Source organism: Periophthalmus magnuspinnatus, chromosome 22 (genome assembly GCF_009829125.3).
Source record: "Periophthalmus magnuspinnatus isolate fPerMag1 chromosome 22, fPerMag1.2.pri, whole genome shotgun sequence".
NCBI lineage: Eukaryota > Metazoa > Chordata > Actinopteri > Gobiiformes > Gobiidae > Periophthalmus > Periophthalmus magnuspinnatus.
In genome coordinates, this window is record NC_047147.1 from 7,976,271 (window position 1) to 7,996,173 (window position 19,903).

Below are 19,903 nucleotides of genomic sequence, written 5' to 3' on the forward strand. Positions count from 1 at the left end.
ATAATCAACAGCCTACATAAAACATCCTAGAAACTTCCATTGTCTATAAATGTAATAAGCAAAGCCTTATTTTTATTAAGTTTTATTTTCCTGAATATGCAAGCTTAATTTCACATTCAACATTTTTAAAGAAATTAACAGTACACAGCACAGCTTCAGGACACTGCTACATAAAGAAAATGTATGGTTTAATTAGTATCAAATCAAGTGAACAAACAATTTCCTGTTGGAATGACAACATTTAACAAATCAGTAAACTAAAAAAAAAAAGACATTCAACAGACAAGGCCCTGATACACTTCTGTCTATAAAATTTGGATAACAAGATTACTGCAAAGCTTTACACATTACCAATGAGATTTCTTTTAGATTTAATGGCCAAACTAGGATCTTGTTAGTGCCTTTTAGAAGTTAATCACAGTTTAACATCAATGTAAAAATAAATGCATCACCTAATGTTACCTTACAGCCCAATACAAAGCAATAGGGGGTTCGTAGAGCTACAAGGCCTCTCAGGCTGCGTGCTTTCTCCAACAAAAGTTATTAAAATAAAGTCCATTGATTTAAGTAAATTTTAATTGTTATGAAACAAAAAATTAAATTTTCCAAAAATAAATTACTTAAATCAGAGCTGCTCTTGGCCACATTTAAGATGGGAGTTAAGCTAAAAAGACGCCGCCAAGTGGAAGGCAATATTCTCCTCTCCATTTCCAAAACAAATTAAGATTGCCAATAGTCTTGTAATGCAAGGGAAGTTTCAGTGTTTGCTGTCAGCTGAGGCTGAACGAGATCTGGATCGAGATCTAGATCTGGACTTGGATTTGGACTTAGAGCGAGATTTGGAGGGAGACTTGGAACGGGATTTGGAGTGGGACTTGGAGCGAGATTTTGAGCGAGATTTGGAGGGAGATTTAGAGCGAGCCTGGGGGCGGGATTGTGCTTTCTGAACAGGGGAGCGAGATCTGGACTTGGATTTGGACCGAGATTTAGACCTAGAGTGGGACTTGGATCGAGACTTTGACCTTGGAGGGGACTTGTTGGAGTTCTTGTTGGATCCAGAGTTCTTCTTCTCAGGAGTCCGGCTGCCTCTGGATCGGCTCCTGGACCTGCTCCTAGACCTGGACCTGCTGCGGCCCCTGGAACGGGACCTGGAGCGACCACGGCTCCGGGAGCGGCTTCTCGAGTAACTGCGTGAGCGGCTACGACTGAGGGAGAGAAGACAAACACATTAAGTCTGTGCGTCATGAAAAACAGCAATAAACAATATAAAAAAATAAAATAGGGCTATATAGTCATATATATGTTTACAATATACAGATAAGACAAGATACTGTTGTCAAGCCACATAGAGAAAGGTGTATAGCTGACTCCTTGGTGCACATGAACATAGAACAGTTTAAGCAGCAACACTTTTATAGGATTTTAATTCATTAGTAAGATTCCTGTTTAACTGGAAGTGCCAAGCACAATGGAAGTGCAAGTTCCTAACAGAATAAGGTGAATGTGATCACTCAACTGAATTAGTTCATGAGTATAATGCTACTAATATAATATAACTACTACTACTATAATATTACTACTAAAGCCATATTATGGGATTTTTAAATGTCCAGAACATATGCCACATTTGTCCATATGTTTACAGAATAGAGGTGGTTTAAATTTACTGCAGTGCCATTTTGGGTGGTCAAGAATTGATACCCAAACACTAAAAGATATAAAACTAGTATCAAAAGTCACTAAGTGTTCATTATCAAGAACTTACTCTTTGGAGTCCTCATACAGCTTGATTTTGCGTCCATTCAAGTCAGTCCCATCCAGTTTGGAGAGGGCATTCTTCATATCACTTCGGGAAGCAAACTCCACCACACTGCAATTACAGAAAAAAGCTCAATTCAAATTCTTAAATAATGAAAATCTTGGTGCAAGGAGATATAGCAATAGAATTTCTTACCCTTCGTTTTGAATGGGTCGGTGAGCATCCACAAAAGTGACCTCTCCAGCTTTTCTCATCAAGTCTTTAAGGTCCTGCAATAATAGTGATGAGATATTTAGTAAAACATTGTACACTTTGTTTCAGATGACAGCCTTCAGACCGGAGGGAAAGAAACAAGTAACAAAGTGTCTACCGGTGACATTCACAGCAAACCAATGTGAACATTATAAGTGGTATTTCATAAAAATGGAGGTCATAAAAAATGTGCCACTAAATACTGTATTTGATGAGACAAACATCTGGATCCTAATAATCAGATTTCACCAATTTACAGCTTTCCTGGAGGTAAGACTGGGCAAACATTTATTTTTGTAGAGAGTTAAACTAATCAATATGGTATCAAATGATATTTAGAGCCAAGGACCAGAGCCAAAAACATTCACCCTATATACTAATGGAAGGATGTGTGGAAAAAAAAAAAAAAAAGCATCAAAACTACTGCTCCCATTTATACTGCACTTTGTCAAACACAAGTGCAGTATGGTCCAGGCACAACTAAATTTCACAGCCCAGTCCAATGATAATGCAGTTAAGGCTGATACACGGTCACTGCAAGTCTATCCATTTGAATGCAAAATAGACAAGCATTTTCACCCTGACCCCAAAACCCCCCAGCCCTGTTTAAACTATGAGTTTTTGCTACTCACCGTTCCAAACCCAGGAAGACACAAGAATAGAGCCACTTGTCCAAATAGCAAATGGGACCAATGCAGTGTTAAGCCCTTGAGAACCGGCCACGGCCTTGACTCAGCATCCGGCCTCCAAAGTAAGGACCACCAGAGCAAGCAGAGCGAGGGGTGTGCGCCCAAGTCCACACGCCCCCAGCTTCAGCAGCAACAATTAGACCAAATGGGAGAGAGTGGGGCCGTAGATTTGAGGGGCGAGCCAGCCCAGAACCTCCTAAGGCTACCGTATCCTGCGCTAGACCAGCCAAGACTTTAGACCGGCAGCAACTGCGTGTGAGGAAAGGCACCAAATGGACACTATTGAGAAAAACAACCAGCAGAGGGCACTACACACTTCCACAAAAGGATGTGCCTCTGATAATAGGAGACCATATCAGGGCAGCAGTAACAGGAAAACTCAAGATGGAAGTCTATCTGGGGACCTTGTATGTTATAAGCTATAATCAAGTATTTATGACTAGAAATAAACCCAATTTCTAAATAAAATGCATACTACAAAATTGTATTTTAGAAGTATGTACAAAAAGTGATAAAAGAAATTCAAATGGATCAATTACCTGCCAGCTAATGCGCGTGGAGAGGTTCTTCACGACCAGCCTGTAGTCTGTGCGCACAGGGGGCCCATATCTGTGGAACAGGAAAAGCATTGACTTAAACCAAATAACCCTCTGCTTCTTTAACAGTTAGTATTTCACTTTGGCCTCAGGAAGGAACAAGAGCCCTTTCAGACTATTGTTGACTCAGGTCGCATGACTAACAAAATCCTTGTCTGTGCTCACCTGGATCCTGCACTGCGGGACGAAGGGTAGCCATAACTGCTAAAACGTCCCATGCCTGGACCGCCTCCTCTACCTCCACCTCTCTTGGATCGCGCATGCTCAACAGTCACCCTGGGAAATAAAGACAAACATATATATTATTTTAAAGAACAACTAGTATTAAAAATATTGTCCACATTTACTGTAAAAATTATATAAATTGCCCTCCCTACAAAGGACAGATTGTGGAGCAGAGCAGTGAATAATTAACTACTAATCTCATAGAATAATTAACAGCACACATGTTGGCAATTCATTTGGAAAATGCTTCACATTTTGACAAAAAAAGGCTTTTTTAAGAAAATGCATATTAACAAAAAAGCACATTAAAGTGGTATTTGCCAAGCCCTTCTGAATGTGTTACAGATAATAGCACTGGTGTGAGATATGATTAACCAGCTCTTGTTAATGCATAACACACTCCCATAACTTTGATGTAAATGGATGTCTCAAGAAAGACTACAGATGCCAAACTTGTGGTCACATTGTTTTTTTAAACTAAAACCATAAAAAGTCTTTCACTGGTAGCCAGTACCTAAACATGCATAACAGTACCTAAACATGCATAACAGTACCTAAACATGCATAACAGTACCTAAACACGCACATCTTTGGACTGCATTACAAGAGGGATAGTTACCTTTCATTGCATAAGTCTTTTCCATTCAACTCATACACAGCATCATCTGCATCTCTGTAGTCATCAAACTCCTAAAAAAGAAGAGGGAAGCCCATTTGTACACAATACTGACAAATTAAAAATTAAACAGATTTAAATGTACTTACCACAAACCCAAAACCATTCTTCAAATTGATTTCCCTGATTCTGCCATATCCTTTAAAAAACTTCTCCACGTCCCTCTCTCTGGCATGAGGGCTCAGATGGCCGATGAAAACACGACAGCCACTCATCTCGAACTGAAGAAAAACAAAATCATACAAAAGGTGAGCCACCTGGTGAACAGACTCAGAGCACACAGTCTCTCTCGTTAGTTACTACTGAGCAGTGGTAGCACAGGTGGTGTATTTACAGTGGGTGGTCCGCAGGGAATGCCCCCAGGAGTGAAAATGCAGTTGTGGATTGGTTAAAAGCTTAAAATGAGATTAGGGAGTTCTTGCTAGACCAGTTTGTCCTCATCAGCCATGTATGCCATTGTTTCAATGCAAAAATCACATGGAAAAAGCTTTTTGGATGATAATGAGACTAGAGTAAAGAACAATAGTCTCACTGAAAGGCCGCATATTCAAAATATACTGCATAAAAGGTTCCAAAGGGCCATTACAACAAATATGGACTTTTTTAGAATTTCTCGAAAAATAAAAAAAGTTTTGTTTTTTTTAACTGCAAAAATTAGAAGTATAAATAAAACTATAAATGTAACTGGATATTCAGAATTGTGCAGAGGATTGTGTTGCCATGTTATAAACGTTTGGATATTATTGGAAAAACAATATTAGTGTTTTTCAAATTTAAGAATCCGAACTGAATAATAAGATATTTCCAAAACTGAATTATAAAAAAACATTTGAATTTACTGTTGCAGCTCAAATAATCCTGGGCCTACAGTGTGCTAGCTTTATCTCGACCAACATCCAAACAGCTCCATGCGCTGATGGGCCCAGCTTGATTTTGCTCCAGCCGAGACAATAAAACGGCCATTCTTTTCAGCAGATGTAGTGTATCACACTTTCTATAAACCGAGTATTAACTATTTATACAAAATGTGACAAAAAGCTAAGGCGCATTTCGAAAAAAACCCATTAGCCGTTAGCTAGCTTAATGCTCTACCGATTACGTTGCATAGTGAGAGCTTTATCAATCGTAAAGCTTCTATAAACACGCCAAAGAATCTTTTATTTAACTTAACAGCTAATTGCTAACATTAAGTCTTAATCTTACCAAAAGAATCCCCCGAAAGCGACTATAAGCTTGTTTATGTCGCTGGCTGAAACTTTGCGCTGCTGCGGCGTGTCACGAACTGTAGCAAAATGGCGCCGGAACACGGAACCGGAAGTGCTTTGTGACGTTTACGTACGCTTTTGTTAACAGATTTGAAAAACAGCTTCGTGTTTGTTTGAGACTTTTTTAGCTACAGTATAGTCGTTAATATTATAAATCCGTACCAAAGCAGTCTGAATGGGTAATCTTCGTGAGTGTTGTGTATTAGGTTGTCACAGGTCCACTGGATTGCACTACTTTCCATCACATCTTGAACATTTTACACAAGATTACTTCATGAACTTAACTGGTAGAACTTAAGATGTGTTTCTGTAAATATCTCCGCCTGCGACCAGATGATACGAAAAGTACATTCAGTTTTACAGTTGTCATACAAACAGCGTCAATTTACTGCGCACTTCGAGCTGGGGAACTCCCTGCTCGTTTCCAGAGAGTGGTTCAGATGCATCCCTTAATTGATGAATGAAAAAAGCTTTTTACTAATAATTTTCTAATAGCAAACCTGTTCCTCCGCAGTTTTCAAGCCCCAACAGAGAATCCTGAAGCAAATTTAGTCAAGAAGAGGAGACGTGAGGGACTAGATAACAGCTCCAGACGCTCCTGTGCAAGTGGAAGTGAGAACCACAACTGTAGAAGCACTGTTCACTTCATAGATCTGTAACTAATGATTATTGATGATTACTAGATTTAGTTTCATTTGTTAACATGGAAGAAGAAGTTTTGCATATAATTAATCCATGAGCTAGAACTAGTATATTTAGAATGAGTTTGGAAAGTTGGGACTGAGTTAAGGCAGCCTCGAACAGTTTTAACTTAATTAGATTTTTCTGTTACTGGAGTGTTAACTTCAAAAACATTGTAAACATAATACCTCTTTTGTACCTTTTGATTAATTGCTCTCTATATGTGTTGTGTTCTTGACATTAAGGGATGCTCTTTTCTTTATTTATTTTTAAAAGCAACTTTAGATCTGTCTTAAATTTGTCATTATTTGTAACCAAGAAAATTGCTCTAACTGGAAATTGACATTTCTCTGTTTTTAAGCTAGTGTCAGTAACATGCTGGTTACGTGCTGCTCACCCTGAAGTCCAAAATAACTGATCATAGACAATTTACTGTAGATTATGAGTGGCTCATTTGCATTCACACATTGACCCAATGTTTGATCTGCTGTTAAAATTTTGTTGTGTCCATGGGCAAGACACAAGGCACACCTTGTCTGCAGGATCTGTGTACACCGCAGTATGAATGTATTATATCATTGATGAGGTTCCAGGTAAAGGTACAAATAAAAAAACACTAAATATGTGACACTTGTTTTGTGCATTTGGTGGTGAGGAGTGGAATTACCAGACAATGAAACCAAGCTTGTTTGTTTGTTCCATCTTTATTCTACTACGTTGATCATTCTTGAAGTTGTCAGGAAAAGAGTTGAGGTGCACAATGACACACAATGGGAAAAAATACTTGCTGTGTAAAAGGCTGTCAGTAATACTAATCCATGGTCAACTTAAATTATATACATAAGACACTCTGTGAACAATAACAAATAAATAAGGGAACAATGAAAATGGGGGAAAATTTTAGATTTTCCTCTTGGAGGATTCCCTAAACTCATTGGGATTAGGGTTTACTGATTTTACACTTGCAACTATAAGAATGTTTGACATAATCAACCATACTGAACAGGAATTAAGTTAAAAGAAAAAAAGGTAGGTTAACGGGTCAGGACAAGTTAATATTTCAGTTTGGTTCAAAACAGATTCACTGTTACGTCAGTATGTTTGGAAAGTGCAAAAAAATGTCATTTATTTTATCTTTAAGTAAATAAAATATTAGAACAAAATGAGAACTTATGTAAAATGGAAAAGTCCAAATATTTTTTAAGCTCAAAGTCATATCTCATGTAGCAATGTATGCATGTTTTTTGTTTTACTTCAAATTATGGGACTTTCTTGGCCCTGAGGGTTTTACCATTTAGAACATTATATTTAAATTAACTGTAAAGTTGTCACAGTGCAAGTGAGAACCTTATATGTAAAAAGAATAATAAGGACCTTCTCTGCCAGTCTCAAGCACAGTTAAGAAAGAGGTCAACCATGTGAAACCTTTGCACAATTAAATGCTTACACAAAATGATTGTAAATGTTGGATGCTGTATTCCCAGATGAGAGAAACTAAAATGTACTGTACTAAAGTGACTGTTTCCACATAGCTCCATTAAAGAGACTATTCTATTATTATATAATCCAGTTGGACAATGTCTGTGTATTAAGTGTCATCATTTCTCCATCTCATACACTCAAAGCAAACATTAGCAGTGAAACCTTTTTACCTGATTGAAATACATTGAAGAGCACCAAAAGAACATAGATTTGATTATATTAAGTCCTGCTCAACAAAGTGTGCCTTTGCCAAAGTATCCAGTGAAATTGTTATATTGTTGGGAGACTAGACTTCTGGGATTGGAAATAGTATTGTTTCATAGCCATAATTCTTATTTTCCAATAAAAATAAGCCAAAGTAGTCGCAGGTTTTGCATTAAGAGCAGCTCAGCTCATCTCTGAGATGAGTGAACCGTCTTGTCTTGCAACAAAGCAGGGCTTTTGCAAGCAGTTGATTAGAAAAATCCATAAATTACGTTTATGAATTACCCAATATAAATTCCCCATGGACTAAAAGACTAGACCAAATAGAAAAATGGTCAAGGTAGCAATGATACCAGTTTATTGAATGAATAATTTACTAATCATTACCAGAGCTCTTCATTTCCAAATTGAATTAAGGGCCTGCAAAAACCCTGACTCATTTGCAGGTTGCACCATAGGAATACTAAGATAGATTTTCTTGTTTGTCATTTCAACATGCAACATTTTTGTTACTCATTCTGAGGAGCAGTCAAATCCTCTTTCTAAAGTTACGTCTAAAATGGCCAAAGAAAAAATAAAACGTGTATCCAACACTTAACTGAAGGCCACGTCGAGGTCATTGAACAAATATGTTACAATTTAAAAGAATACAAGTTTACCTGGTTATTTTCCCAATATGAACAGTCCTGTAGTGTCTTTTGTTTTACCTATATATAAAAAAAAGTTGGGAACACCAATAAATATGTGAATAATTGCCCGCATTTATTTGCAGAATCCCTAAAATGCATTTTGTTCACAATGGACATGTGAGGTTATTTTACAATGTCTTGAAGAATAATGGATGGCAGAAACTTATCTGTAAGTGATTGTTTATTCAATATTATATGTATTGTTATTAGCTGCATGAAATGTCAACCCATGGCTTCGATAGTTTGTTGCTTGATTTGAACCTTTAGATAACATGTTTACAACTGTCAAAATACCTGATATGTTCAACATCTCATTGTGAACAAAATGTTTCTTATTAGATTAGCAGAAAATGTGTTTGTGATACTTTTCCATTTTACACATTGTCCCAACATTTTTATGACTCGGGGTATCTGAGTTAAAAACAAACCGCTTTGAAGGCAGGGACAAGGCTGACAAAAGTTTAAAACTCCATGGAAAAGACTAATAGTAATAAATACAAACTTGTAGCAGTCTATTGTCAAGTCCGCGCCATTTTTCACAGCTCAAAATTAAAGTTTGCCTCGTGTTTTTTTTTTTTTTTACCAGAGGCCATGGCTTGTCCTAACAGTGGCAGCAGCTATTTCCCATTTTCTAGAGGTCAGGTGGTTGTTTGGGCCAATGGGAACGAAGGACCCACAGTTCAATGTTATAGTACATCTGTGGAGTGTGGGTCAGACCCTGGTGTGACGGCAACCATGGGAGGAGCAGCCCGTTGCGGCACCTCCCGATGGGGAATTGGGGTCATCGTCGCTAGAGTCGTGCTGGTCGTCCTTGTGTAAGCCCATGCTGATGTGGCTCTGCAGTGCGGCCGGCGTTAACCACTCCTTGGGCAGGCAGCTTTGGAGGAACGGGATACAGGAGCTGAAATAGGCCAGGCGGTTCACCCAGCGTGGGATCTCACGCCCACACAGCAACTACGAACAACAAGAGAGCATTTAGAAACTTATTTGCGGACGGTAACCATTTACAAGGATGTCAATAAAGCCTATTAGTAATCATTTATACAGCAGTACCTATGGGTTTTCATTCAACTCAAAACTATTTCTTCTATACTTGGACTTTTGATTATTCAGCAGTTTTGTAATTATAAATATTACACTTAATGGCATTTCTGGTGTACAGTTTCACAAAGCCAGTATTCTCTGTTCACAAAGCAATGTTTTTCTAAGGCGTCAGCTTTTACAAACTCCAGATGTAAAACTGGCCATTTCTATTAACAAGATCCCTATTCCACATGCAGGTGCCCAAGGGTTGTCGACACATAAACCTCAAGAGAAATTGAGTTTTACATTATCTACAATTATACACCGGTTTAAAATGATTAGTATGAAGTGGTTTTAATCCAGTTTTATATGATCGTCTCCGTGGATAATGTTAATACTGTTCCACACTATGGCATTAAATGTATCCATCTCCTTTGAAACAAGCAGGTGTAGCCTCAAGGAACAGTCAGTTACAGGTCAAATCTCTGGAGAGGCAATCACGCTCACATTTAGGATGCATGCATTTTAGGTATTTTGGGGCAATGAAAACACATGTAATTACATTCTTACAAGATAGTTTTTAATTTTAATGCTATACTATGAAATATTCTAGGCAATACCGTAACATCTCTATGGAGTCAAGCATGTGACAGACCCTCTCCACAAAATAAGTTACATAGTGCACCTATAAATAGAGCTAAATCTCAATGGCAGGTAGTAGTAGTAGTTAGTTTATTCAGACACACACAGAAAAATAAATAAAATATTGTCACAGTCACATACATAGAATTAGTTCATTGTGACTGAAAGGCATAGGCTGAAGCTAAGCTTATTTATGCCTGCCTAATTCCACATATAAAGAATAATATACAATATACAATACAGAAGAAATACATTTGTTTTTATATTCTTACGGTTACCTCTGGATTATTTATTTGTATATATAATAATCATTAGTAGTCCTTTTTTATCATGATCATAGGTGTTATTTTTAATCATCAACATATTATTATTACTATTTTGTTTTCTTATTACATAATTCATATTATGTAGTAGACAAAGTTTATACTATATTCTTTAATGTTCAGTTCAGTTGTCATAGTAACAGTTATACTATTGCTCTACATTTTTCTAGAATTTTTAATTTATACATTTTCTTAAATACTTTGATTGATGTGCAGCTTTTTAATTCATTGTCCAAACAATTCCATAAATTAACCCCTGTAACTGAGATGCACATAGATTTTTTTGTAGTTCTTGCCATAGTTTTTTGGAAGATGCCAGTTCCCCTCAGATTATAGCGACTCTCTCTAGGTCTGAACAGCTCCTGGACACAGTGTGGAAGCATGTGGTCATGGGCCTTATACATAACAACTACTGTATTAAATTCAACCAGATCATTTAGTTTTAATGTTTTTAGTTTAATAAAGAGTGGGTTATTGGATGCATAATATTCTGCCTGATTGACAATCCTAATCGCTTTCTTTTGAAGTAAAAATAGAGGATTCAAGTTGGATTTATAATTGTTCCCCCCTATTTCCACACAATAATTAAGGTATGGAAGGAAAAGAGAACAATATAATATAAACAGTGATTTTGGTTTAAAAAAGTTTTCATTTTACACATTATAGCAATAGTTTTTGATATTTTTGTTTTTACATTATTTATATGTAATTTCCAGCTTATTTTACTATCGATGGTGATACCTAAAAATTTAGTTTCATACAGGTAGGATTTTCTGATATATTTGTGGGGTATAATTTTCTGAATAGAGCTGTGCTGGACTGACCTCTGACAGCGAGGAGGAAAAGTGGTTGCAGTTTTTGTGCATCAGGTGATACGCGTTCCCTTTGAACTCCTTCCCCAGCTCCTCCATGATTTTATCGATGTCCTCCTCTGTGAAGTCTGTGGTGCCCAGAACAATGGCCTCCCTGTTGAGCACAACCAGACATGAACAGTGCTGAGAACTAACTAAATACATGTATCAAAAACACACATTCAGAATAGCAATTTTATAGTACAGTTACTTTGCTAAAATAAAATAAATACATGTCGCTACTTGATCACAGAATTTAGGCTTTGAACTCAGTAGCATTATGAAGAAAAATGATCACGCTTTTCTTGTGTTACGTGCATATGCAACTTTTCCTTATCTAAATACTGATAAATAAATGTGCAACAAACAAAGTAGTTTTATTTCTCTGCCATGATTTTACACAGTAATACAATGCAACTTAATGTGAAAGTATTCTAAGTATTAATAGTACTCTAATTGGACCACGTAAAAGAATATGTTTAAATGCAAGTATTCCGTATTTTATAACTAAATACATTTTAAAAGTATTCTTAACATCACTGGATTTTCCATTAGCAAATTGCAAAGCCTGCAGTTTTTAAAGTACCTTCATTTCCTCCCGAAACAAAAAAATATCCTGTCTTATTCTAAAAAAAAAACCTAAAAAACTAAACCTGTACTTTAGATCTGTACAAACATGTTCTGAAATTGGATTCTTGTATTAGTTTTTCAGTCCATATTTCAGTATTTTTGTTAATTCTTCTGGACACGTATACAATTTTTTTCTCAAAAAGTGCAGCCCTATGTAAGCATGTTTTTACCACTATGCTGGAACTATTTAAAATGACAAAATCCTGCATATTTACTTGAACTTGAATGTTTCTCCGAGCTCAGCAGCATTGCCAGGGTTGATTTCAAAGATGCCACTGAAAGGATAGGGGTGTCCACCATATGCAAATTCTGCACGGCACCAAACAAAGATGTAGGTTAGCTTTTCAAATGGAAGCACCAAAGAAGTGTAATTACATAGAAGCGTGTAATTAATGGCTGCCTCTCTGGATTTAAATCATTAGACTAATTACAGAGCGTTTCAGCTACGTAAGGGAAAACAGTGGGGATGTGTGGGAGTGTGGGATTTGAAAAAGGGGTGTTAATGTGTATGTAAATATAGAGTCATGCTATTTATAATAAGAAACTTCATATAATGGATTAGACGAGGGAAGTTAATGCATAGAAGGTAATGATAAAGTGTCCTGCATTTGCTAAAATCATAGTTTGCACAATGCTGCTAATGTGCCATTGTGTAATAAATGTATGTGAACTTTATTCATCTACATCATTTTCATCTTATTCATGAGTTTTAAGTTTCCTGATTATAGGTGCCTTTTTGCAAACTTTGTGCCATAACAGAATATTTTGTTATGCATTGATGCTATGGCAACAGAGCAAATTTTATGATCACCATGGGTACTTCAGGCTTGAGGCTGGCTATGTTCTGGGCAATTGAACTGATAAATGAAACAAGAATATGGGGGTGTTTTGATCTTATTTAGAGGCGGTACAGCTAATTCCTCAATCAGTTTGCCTCTACAATGTAAAATGCAAGGTGTGTTCAGAAACATTGATAGATACAGGTTTTTCTTGCAATTGATATTTTAAAAAGCACAATTGTTCCACCCTAATGCATTATAATGAAGCATAAAAAGTAATTTGTTTATTCATTTTTATATTAGTATTCAGCAGATGTGGATAATATATACAATAACTGATAGTACAGGGTGTCCATAAAATGTCTTTACAATTTTTAAATTTTATTACAAAGGCAATTGATAAGATATATTAATTGTATATTGATTTGTTCTATTGTACTCAGTGGTTATTAGTTAGTGGTTATTAGTGGTTAAAAGCTTTTAATCACATTGCATTTTTGCATTTCAGGCAGAAATGGTTACTCCTCAAGAGAAGGCACAATGTATATCATGGTTTATGGAGACAAAATCAGATATGCAGACTCAATGAAACTACAGAACAAAGTATGAAAAAGATCCACCATCATATCCATCAATTCATGCATGGCACAAGAAATTTATGACCGTGGGCGGCCAAAAACATCTGAGGTGCCCATATAGAGGCGTATTAAATGAGGTAAAATACTTTGGAAACCACTGAGTACAATAGAACAAGTCTGAGTAAGATTTCTTATCACTTGCACAGCCATACAGACTGGTGTATTTTTAATTGGGCCATGTGGTGAACTAAAATTGTAGCCTGAGCTGGTGTCTTTGTAACACAGACACACATATTGTAGACCAGTGTGACTCAGAGGTGACTCAACCAGAGAATTGAGGGCAAGTTATTAGGAGCACAATGCCATATTCCATTTTTACAACATGTCTGCGAGGCGTAACAGTCTAATGCCGGACCCTCGCACGCACACAGAAAAGACCCAAACTCACCTCTGCCGTAGATTTCAATGCCTGAGTGGAAAACGCCAATGCCCAGATTAGAAGTGTATTCATTTATCCAGTACTGCAAAAAACAAAAACACATACACATTTATTTTATTATGTATCTTTTCCCATATCTTCCTTATAATTCAGTTGGTGTAAAATTTGTGCTAAACTGAGCACATAGGACCGGGAAGGACATCTGGAGTAAGTAAATGTGAAATTATGATGCAAATTAGTGAACACAAGGAGGGAAGTGATTAAAGAACAAGTCTAAGTCTAATATGCCACTCCTTATTAAGATGTTTTGTCATGGTTTAACACACTGCTGGCATAGGTTTCCTCAGAAGTAGTTTTTGAGTATAACAGGACAGCCTATTAAATGATAATTAATAATGGAAATGCAATGAACAGGCGGAGGAGCAGAGGCATGTTCAGGGTTCATATATTATAACAATATATTAGGAATATTTTTATCTAAGAAAGTGTGTCGGCTCCATGTTACTACACAATGATGACACGGAAGAAACAACTGATTTGTAATATAAAACCTAACCTAACTGTTACGCCTCGCATAGATCGATGTTTTATCTAAGGCTGTAGTTGACTAGTGGGGGACGTGGCAAAAGCTCTCAAAACTATTTGAGCGTTATCGCAAATGTATCTCTATGTATCTGACTCAAACAGCACACACAAGACTACACCTACACTGCAGTTCTCTCAAAACAACTATTTATGCTGAAAAAGGACCATGAAACAATGTATTTATCTGTAAAAGGCTGATTGAACTCATGATTCACTTCCAAATCATCAGATAACTCACTCAATATCTACCTCCCCTCTGCTGTTGTCCTATATATTTCCTTATAATCAAAATTTTAAAATTGGTTGACTAAGATTTAGCTCAACTAAGACACCATCTAACTATTAAATAACTAAAAAATAGAGGACCTGCTGCAGCGTTTTATCAATTTGTTTTAGTGTAATTAGCAACATTATTCTAAGCAAACACATTTCCTGTTCCAGAAATGACCTAGTGTTTCTGTATTTATTTTAAAACACTTTCAAATGAGTCAAAAATGTTTTCACTGCCTTCATCGTGGAATATGTCTCGAGCACTTCTATGTTTTTAACTCTACTCCCAGTCTCCCAGACAGCCCCGAGGGGAAAAAAGCTGCCGCTGCCCCATCTGTCTGTAATTAATTATAAAACACATTTCCGGTCTTGAAGTAATGCAATAAAAAGCATTTCAATCAATTCAGTTCATGTCAACAACACGGACTTCTCAGGTTTCCAATATGACCTATTCCCTACTCTTACCAGTATCCTCTGGTCTGTCACGAGGATACGGTGCATTCACAACGTTCTGCAATTTATGGAATGGTTTCAGTTTCAGGAGAGGAGACTACATAACTATTTATTTGATAGAGACAATGAACATATATAACTACAGTGTAAATATGCCAGATTATAGCAAAAGAAAGAGAAAATCCACACTGAGCCTTATCACAAATTTGTAATGTAATGTCCGAGCGTTTGAATAATGCCGCCACTTATAATAATTTCACTTTGTGCTGACAGAGAAGACTTTCAACAATGGCTCATTCACACTTGCACTGACACACCAACTGGGACTCAACGATCTGGGACTAAACCTAGACTAGACCATGACAAACCAGGTCTACATCAGGACTTTAAACTGGGACCAAACCAGGACAAGAGTATAGGACAAGGATATAGATCTCAGCAGGTTTATTTCTGGTTAAACGAAGATTCAGTCAGCTCAGTTTATTTTCCATAATGCTGCTATGTATGGCTTCGACACATACTTATTGTTCAATTTGTGCAAGTTTTTGTTCCATGTGCGGAAACATCTAAACATTAAATGAGTTGTTAATGATAAAACAGGTACAAACTCCAAATGAACCTAACCTAACCTGCCCCCTGCTCTGTTTCAAATTGTGAATGTGTTGGTTTCATGTGAACACAACCCATCAGAGAAAAGCATTCAAGGACAAACCTGAAATGAGATTGTGCGAGAGCATTTGGACATTAGAAAGCTTTTAGAGTGAGCAGAAGAGCTACAGTCTTTCTTTCTTTCTCTGGCCCATGTTGTTCTTTGTACAGAGCCAGTGCCTCCCACAGAGCTGCTATAGACCTACTGCATGCACCATTGGACACTGCTACGCACACATTGATTTGCATTGCAGTTGATTGACTCATCATCTCCTCAACCTTTTCCTTTTCTATCAGGCATTTACTTATCAGAGACACTTAGTAATACTTATACTTACTTCTGCTTGAATCAAAAAGTGCATTTGTTTTCATTATACTCGATTACTAGTCTATATATTTAATACAAAGTGAGCTCTTTCCAGCTTTTTGATGCGCTCCATCTCAACCAATATCTTGTACCTTTTAAATTATTCATACAAAAGGGTTGTGTAGTGCGTAACTTGCAAACGTTATTGTACTTGTCTTAAGCTTTGTAAATGACGTCCTTAATTGCGTTTAATAAAATGTGCTGTATAAGCCTTTATGTCGGTTGTGTCTATGTTAAGTTAAATTAAAGTAGTAAATTAAGACATGCGTATTTTAGTGTTTAATGGAACTTAAATGATTGTGTCAGAAAGTATATTAAAATATCATAATATTGTAGATATATATCAGCCATAATGCATATCACAATCCTTTGCTATATCGTTCAGCCCTGCTTCTCACTTTCAGGACTTGCATTTGTGGTTTGACAGTAACATGTTGCGTAATATTCACTCGGGACAGAACTGGTCTCTGAATGGGATACTTGTCCAGAGCTGCGAGTTTGCAATGTCAGCACCAACCCGGCGTTTAGAGCAGATAGTGAAAGTATGGAAACCTCCAACAGCCGTCAACAGCGGTACATTTTTACCCTACAAGAAAAATAATTTGTCCTCTGCACTGTAAATATTGAACCCTGGCTGTTACATCCAACTGACTTCTGGGAAATGTATTTTTCTCCTTTGGATCAATAATGTTGTTTTAACCCAACTCAATAAGCTTAGTGCACCATCTTGGCCAGGAAAAGACTGCACGTGTCCTTCACTGCTACTGTCATGTCACACAGTTTTAAGCTGGATGCCCTTCTGCTCTGTTTGACACAATTAGGCTCCAACACTGTACTCAAAGTATTTAGATTCTATCCATATTAGGACAGAGCACTTTTGCAGTAATATTCGTACAGTATTGTGATACATTTTACAATTTATGCATTAAAGTCACAATTCAGTTTACAGTGCACTTCTTAAATGACTGAAAATTAACTAAACTAATAAAAAAATCACTTACTTAATCACTTGTATTTCATTTTTATGTGTGTAGAGGATTAAGCCACAACGACAGCAGTTATTACAGTTAACACAAAATTCAAAGGATATATTTGGTTTAATTTGCAGAGGACATTACATAACCTAAATAGCTGCAGATTTTGAAATTTTCTAATTGTGATTAATTGTAATTATTTTTGCAGCCTAAATGTGGCTTTATAAATAGTTTGTTCTCACGCATCTATTTCTATGACAGGCAGATGTGTAACTTTTAATTTTTTGATTTATTGATTTGTTTATTTATACAGGGAGAGCCCAATGAGAGCACCTAGACTCTCCTTTTCATGGGCGCCTTGTTCAAATACAGACAAAAAACTAACAAAAAACTACCAGTCAATTTAAAACATTAAAAACAGGTGCAGGTGTAAGTATTTGTCACCAGATTATTACATTTCACTCCTGTTATTACAAGCTGGTATGGGCTCCTCACTCATTTCAACAATGACCTTTGCCATAGTATAGCCATTGTGCTGATGTGGCATAATAACGGTTGCTATGGGTGATTGTCAACACTGTTTGGGAATGTATATGAGTGAGCAGCTAAGTGATTAAAGTACGTTTAACATTCAGGAGTCTGGGTGATTGTTTCCCTTCACAGGAAAACATTGTTGTTGCTTTGTCCTTGGCCCATGCCCTAGTCGTGCAGCGTGCCTTATAAAATCAATGCTGTAGTTTATGTGGGCTTTCTGCTGACAGAGACACACAGGGCTGCGTTCAAGAGTGCTTCAGATCAAATTTGTCATACCAGATTTTACTGTATATTTAGCCCTTTTCATTATACATCTACTTACATCTAAACTCAGTGCCTTGTGTTGTACATGTAAAGCACGTCCGACACAATACACCAGCACTCACGTAATTAGAGTTTGAATAAAACTGATCAAATTAGCACTTAATACAAATATTAGTCCTGGTAACGACCAAGTTTTGACCTGAAAGTCTTCAAAAATAGTAAATTTAAATAACCAAGACACAACCTGTAAACTAATAAACTTGAGAATAAAATTAGACGATAAAGTCACTAACAAAAACACTACGTTAAGAACCAGTCCTAATGCTTTAAAGCTGCACTATGTAACTTTTCTTGTAGAGGGTCTGCCACCTGCTCCATGGAGATAGTATTACTTTGATTAGATCGTTTCACGGTATGACACTGATCTCATATATATAAAAAATGGAGCCAAACAACTACTGTAATGCCACTAGGCCAAGTAGTTAGAGGTCAGATCTGTGGAGAAGCGAGCCTGCTCATTTTGGAGATATATTAGCCATAAAACACATGTAGGGTAACTGAATAAATCTAACAAAATGTGCCATATTGTGGAACATTGCAGGAAATATCCATGGAAAGAAGCAAATTGCAGATCCATCACTAGAAAAGTTGCATATTGCTTCTTAATCATTTTAATTTAGGATTGTCAACTTGTAAATATGTGTAATTGTATGAACTTGGCTGGATGAAATCTGACTGAGTTGATTTGTCCTGTTACCTTCAGTGATGGCCCAGCACTGACTGTCAGCCTGAAAACATTTGCCAGAGAAAACATGGACTAAATCACAGCTGAGCTTCTTACCATATCGTACACATTAAGGATAACAGGTTCATTGGCCATGGTTTAGACCTGAGCTGGAAAGGCCACCGTGCGCCCTCTGCGTCTCAGCTGCTCCTCCACAACAGCAGCGGTCTGAAGTCACTGTGCCAAGCCGCGGACAGCTGCTGGAGAGGCGGCGTGAGGGCTGCTGCTCGCCCGGTACAGCCTGGACATATCCCCGTAGGATCCACAACCCTCAAATGTCCAAAAAAACGAACTGTCACGAAGCCATACAGGTGTCCAAGATATAAATAACGCAGAGTAAGTGTATAAATTGGTAATATATTTGAATTTTGAAGCCCACCACTGCTAAAAATCACTATTGGACACGGTGGTAACTTGATCCAAAGCGGACATAAACGGCCTGCAAGTGTGGGAACTCAAAGTCGGGGTGGTAGAGGCCAGAAGTCGGCAGCAGAAAGGGCGGTTCGGTGTCGCGGATGGAGGCGGGGTGTGGGTCATTTTTGAAGCGGAGGATGGAGCTCAATCACCGCGCAGAGAACCGAGGCAAGTAGCGGCGAGACAGAGCGTAGCATCCCCGGCTACTACTGCAGACTGCACCGCATCCAAGTGCAGCGAAGCCCCGGTACATCCCGCCCCCCGCGCGCGCAGACCCCAAAAGCACGGTTTTACGCACGGGGAAAGCAGGTCAAATAAGTCCCCGGAGCGGTGGTAATCCTCGTTTTTCTCGTTCAGGCAATGCCTCTGTGCAGATTAAAGCTTTTTGATTACATCATTTCTGCCTCCGAAGCGACATCCTCCGACCACAGCTGATGGAGAGGGGCTGGGTACTGCTCTTCTGCCCCCTGTCTGCCGCGCAAAACACTGCATTTTAAAGATATCTGACCTGAAGGGAAGAGTTCGATGTAATAAATTGTGCTAGATAAGCCTTATCATCAAGTGCAGGCTATTTAAACATGGAAAATTACACTATATCACTCATTGCCCCTGTGTTGCTTTTTATAAGGACTGGAATAGGCCATTTTTAATTAATATTTTTATAAACTATTACTACTGTCATCTCTCTTCATTCACTTGACTTTGCTTAAACGTGTTCTGTGTAACTTTTCTGATGGAGGGTGCCCACGCTTGCCACAAATGTTTCCCAGTATGGCATTCAACTGAAACCCATTTTTCCAGTGTATTTGAGTCAAAATACCTTGAAA

The 19,903-nt window shown here is 37.5% G+C and overlaps 3 protein-coding genes across 4 annotated transcripts in view; 1 reads left to right on the forward strand and 2 right to left on the reverse strand.

Moving 5' to 3' along the window:
- Positions 1–19,903, forward strand: part of LOC117390885 (probable carboxypeptidase X1) — a 102,183-nt gene that overhangs the window by 13,781 nt on the left and 68,499 nt on the right. The window lies entirely within an intron of this gene.
- srsf5a (serine and arginine rich splicing factor 5a) lies at positions 67–5,504 on the reverse strand. 2 transcript variants are annotated; one of them, XM_033987722.2, is made up of 8 exons: positions 5,401–5,504; positions 4,287–4,418; positions 4,141–4,211; positions 3,462–3,572; positions 3,240–3,309; positions 1,955–2,028; positions 1,766–1,870; positions 67–1,205 (listed from the first exon to the last, which is right to left on the reverse strand). In XM_033987722.2, the coding sequence occupies exons 2-8, from the start codon at positions 4,410–4,412 to the stop codon at positions 758–760; spliced, it is 1,005 nt and encodes a 334-aa protein (XP_033843613.1). In that variant the 5' UTR covers positions 4,413–4,418; positions 5,401–5,504; the 3' UTR covers positions 67–757. The 2 variants fall into 2 exon arrangements, with proteins under 2 accessions (XP_033843613.1, XP_055087048.1); XM_055231073.1 differs by lacking the exons at positions 67–1,205; positions 1,766–1,870; positions 1,955–2,028 and adding an exon at positions 2,645–2,949 and having other exon boundaries at positions 5,401–5,497.
- Positions 6,839–19,544, reverse strand: LOC117390076 (deubiquitinase DESI2). Its single transcript, XM_033987724.2, has 5 exons — positions 18,720–19,544; positions 13,793–13,865; positions 12,203–12,296; positions 11,331–11,472; positions 6,839–9,472 (listed from the first exon to the last, which is right to left on the reverse strand). Exons 1-5 carry the CDS (start codon positions 18,756–18,758, stop codon positions 9,230–9,232), a joined length of 591 nt encoding a protein of 196 aa, XP_033843615.1. The 5' UTR covers positions 18,759–19,544; the 3' UTR covers positions 6,839–9,229.